This window comes from Perkinsus marinus (genome assembly GCF_000006405.1).
Source record: "Perkinsus marinus ATCC 50983 genomic scaffold scf_1104296958712, whole genome shotgun sequence".
Taxonomy (NCBI): domain Eukaryota; phylum Perkinsozoa; order Perkinsida; family Perkinsidae; genus Perkinsus; species Perkinsus marinus.
Window position 1 is genome coordinate 838,995 of NW_003206658.1, and position 2,832 is coordinate 841,826.

At 42.9% G+C, this 2,832-nt stretch overlaps 3 protein-coding genes across 3 annotated transcripts in view; 1 reads left to right on the plus strand and 2 right to left on the minus strand.

The window, feature by feature from the left end:
* Window positions 1–319, minus strand: part of Pmar_PMAR011728 (hypothetical protein) — a gene marked incomplete at both ends in the record, with an annotated part of 578 nt that extends 259 nt beyond the window's left edge. The window contains 2 exons of the mRNA XM_002773820.1: window positions 109–140; window positions 193–319. Of these exons, the coding sequence (XP_002773866.1) occupies window positions 109–140; window positions 193–319 (159 nt within the window). The remainder of the gene's footprint in view (window positions 1–108; window positions 141–192) is intronic.
* A 137-nt stretch (window positions 320–456) lies between these two features.
* Window positions 457–1,295, minus strand: Pmar_PMAR011729 (conserved hypothetical protein; the record flags this gene model as incomplete). Its single annotated transcript, XM_002773821.1, has 5 exons — window positions 457–644; window positions 697–775; window positions 834–953; window positions 1,023–1,188; window positions 1,237–1,295. 5 exons carry the CDS (start codon window positions 1,293–1,295, stop codon window positions 457–459), a joined length of 612 nt encoding a protein of 203 aa, XP_002773867.1.
* A 1,086-nt stretch (window positions 1,296–2,381) lies between these two features.
* Window positions 2,382–2,832, plus strand: part of Pmar_PMAR011730 (chromodomain helicase dna binding protein, putative) — a gene marked incomplete at both ends in the record, with an annotated part of 1,999 nt that continues 1,548 nt past the window's right edge. Inside the window, 2 exons of the mRNA XM_002773822.1 lie at window positions 2,382–2,600; window positions 2,646–2,711. Coding sequence (XP_002773868.1) covers window positions 2,382–2,600; window positions 2,646–2,711 — 285 coding nt within the window. The remainder of the gene's footprint in view (window positions 2,601–2,645; window positions 2,712–2,832) is intronic.

A 2,832-nucleotide genomic window follows, 5' to 3' on the forward strand; every position in this document is an offset into this window, starting at 1 on the left:
ACCCATAGCCTACACTCATAAATGGTGATAATGTACTACGACGAAACACTACGGATCTGTAGAGTTAGAATATACACCCCCTTCTAATCGACCCCCTGCTTCTACTACACTCCGCCTCAACTGTGTTCCAAGGTTCACACCTGATTATGATGATCATGCCACCAAACACGGTAGTTGGAGCCAACTACATACATTGTTGTTGGAGCATGTTAGACTCCGGTAGAGCTGTGCTCTTCCTACCATCCTCACATAGTCTACAACAGGCTGCATCTAAATCACATAATAGGTCGAATAAACGGTCTGGATAGGTATCTACCATCATGGATAAAGCAGCAACTAAACTACCATCATATTAAAGAACTATGACACAAGAGATGGCACAATAATATGACGTTGGTAGTAGTGGTGATGGTGGTGGTGTGAGGGTAGTAGTAGTAGTAGTATAATAGAATCTCATCAGTAATCTTGAGAGTCGATAATCCGTCGACTAGGTAGATGTTTCTTCTCCTTTGCAGCATCCCTCTTCTGCCTTTTAGCCAATACTCTCTCCTGAGCTCCTTTACTTTTCCCAGCAGTCTCCCGCAACATCGCATCTTTAACTCGTTTCTTAACCTCTGATTGTTTCGGGAAGTAAGGCATTTTACCTAAGATTCCCACATATGAGTTTTACTATAAAGCCCATAGTGTCAATACTACCTGTCTTGGCTACTTGTTCTCTCTGCTTTAGCCTTATATCCTTCATAGCCTCATGTTTTAAAGACAAGCGTCGACGTGCCTAACACAAGGTAACCATAACAAGAAGAAGTAGGAGCATGTAGATTAGGTATACCTACCACATCCTGGGACTCCATACGTTCTAGCTCAGCTTTGATACCTTCGGCTGCTGCCATCTTACCCTTCTTCTTCAACTTAGCTAACTCTTTACTCATCTCCGCCTTCTCGGTCTCACGATACTGAAATTATTACTTGATGGAGGAGGGGCAGCAGCAGTAGTAGCAGCATGGACAGCCTACTAGTAATACCTCATTGAGGAAGGAGTATGCTTTAGCAAAGCCCTCAGCATTGAATGATCCACTGAGATCATTGAATCGAGGGTCCGTTATTATAGTAGATCCACTGCTCTTCTTACTACTAGATTTACGCTCCCTACCAGCCGATACTGGGGCTCGTGATGATACCTCCAAGGGTCTAAAACAGTAGTATCCAGTCAAGTGTGATGCCGAGGATGTGTTCTACTTATTCTTCTCAGATCTAGTCTTCTTCTTGTTGTTGTTAATACTGCTGTTACTGTTCATATTGCTGCTAGTATGCATCATATTTGTATGCGATGATTTGATCCTTTGTGAGACTTCAGTAGTCTGTTGCATATCATGATCTGTCATAAGACTCCTAGTGCCTCCTTCTTTTCCGATCCCCTCTCCTACCTTCTTCCTCCTCGTCACTATCCTCCTCATCATCACTACTGCTACTTACATCCTGCCATGCATCATGGTTACCACCACCATCCCTACGACGGTGAAACATGTTATCAATAAGGTCTAACAAGTGGGTGAAGATTCAAGTTGGATTTCGTGGCGCGTGACGGAGGAGGGCGGCCATGTAACGCTGTTGCTGGGTGGTCACGTGAACGTTTCATTCATGGATTGACTTGGTAGATCATTTCTAACTGCTATCTCCAGTCATCAATACTTCTCATGCTAACACTACGTATTGGACTTAGTTTAAGTATGCATTTATCGCTGCATGTGAACACAACTCAATCATTACTCACAATGAGACCTCGTGTTGCAATGGTCGTCACTACTCTCTAGATATTGATGGTAGTTAGTGGAGGTCGTCCACCTTATTAAATGGTTAGTGTGGTAAACTGTAAAGGTACGGTGATGCTATACCTAAGGGAGTTCATCATGGGTACGTATTCTTATGCCGATCGGGTGGAAGGTTTCTACTGCTATCGTACATCGACTCCTCTCTACCTGAAGACTAATTGTCTACTCTCCGTGTGAGCTCATTGACAGAAAGACCGTATTGACCACATCAGAAGGTCCCTTTAGCCTACCAACTTACTACGATATCCTCATCAATACTCAATGGCATCAACAATAAAGCTCCCCATATCGATGTTCGAGATTGTGAAACTAGTATTAAGATTTATACTTGTATTATATTATGGACATGACTAATATATTCATGCTTGTTCAGAGGGATCTGCCTTATATTCGGCTGACTTGCGGCTGAGAGTGCATATAAACATGATACAACGACCTTCGTCTCAGATGTTCACCAGCCTTTACACCTAACATCATCATTTTAGTTGTAGTAATTGTTAATTAGTTGTGGTTATCCATACTATGATCTTTACAGTATACTACTTCATCTGAATGCCCTGTGTCACTACTAGAAGCCGTGGTAACGGTAGATCAGCCTCCACTTCCCCTGGGGTTACACATAACATGGATAAACATGAGATAGAGTTGTTGCTAGCCCGTAGAGAGGATGGGAGTGAATACTTGGTGAAATGGAAAGGTTGTTCTTATCGTACAGTAGAGTGGGTGAAGAAGCTTACTCTACTTGATAAGTTCCCATCAGCTCTTCAACGAGTAATCTCTGTTGATGTTTTAGTGTTGTCACCGTCACCACTTTAGATTCGTCACTTCGACACTAAGCATCCAGGATCAGAGGTGGAGTTCCTTACTCCAAGGAAGACGCGAGTACGCATATTGTAAGTGAGCAGAAGACCAGCTTCTCAGAGAGCTCATCGAGAGGGATATTATCAAGGCTGAATGGTATGTACCTGTATGATACATTCACAACAGTCACTGATGATGATCA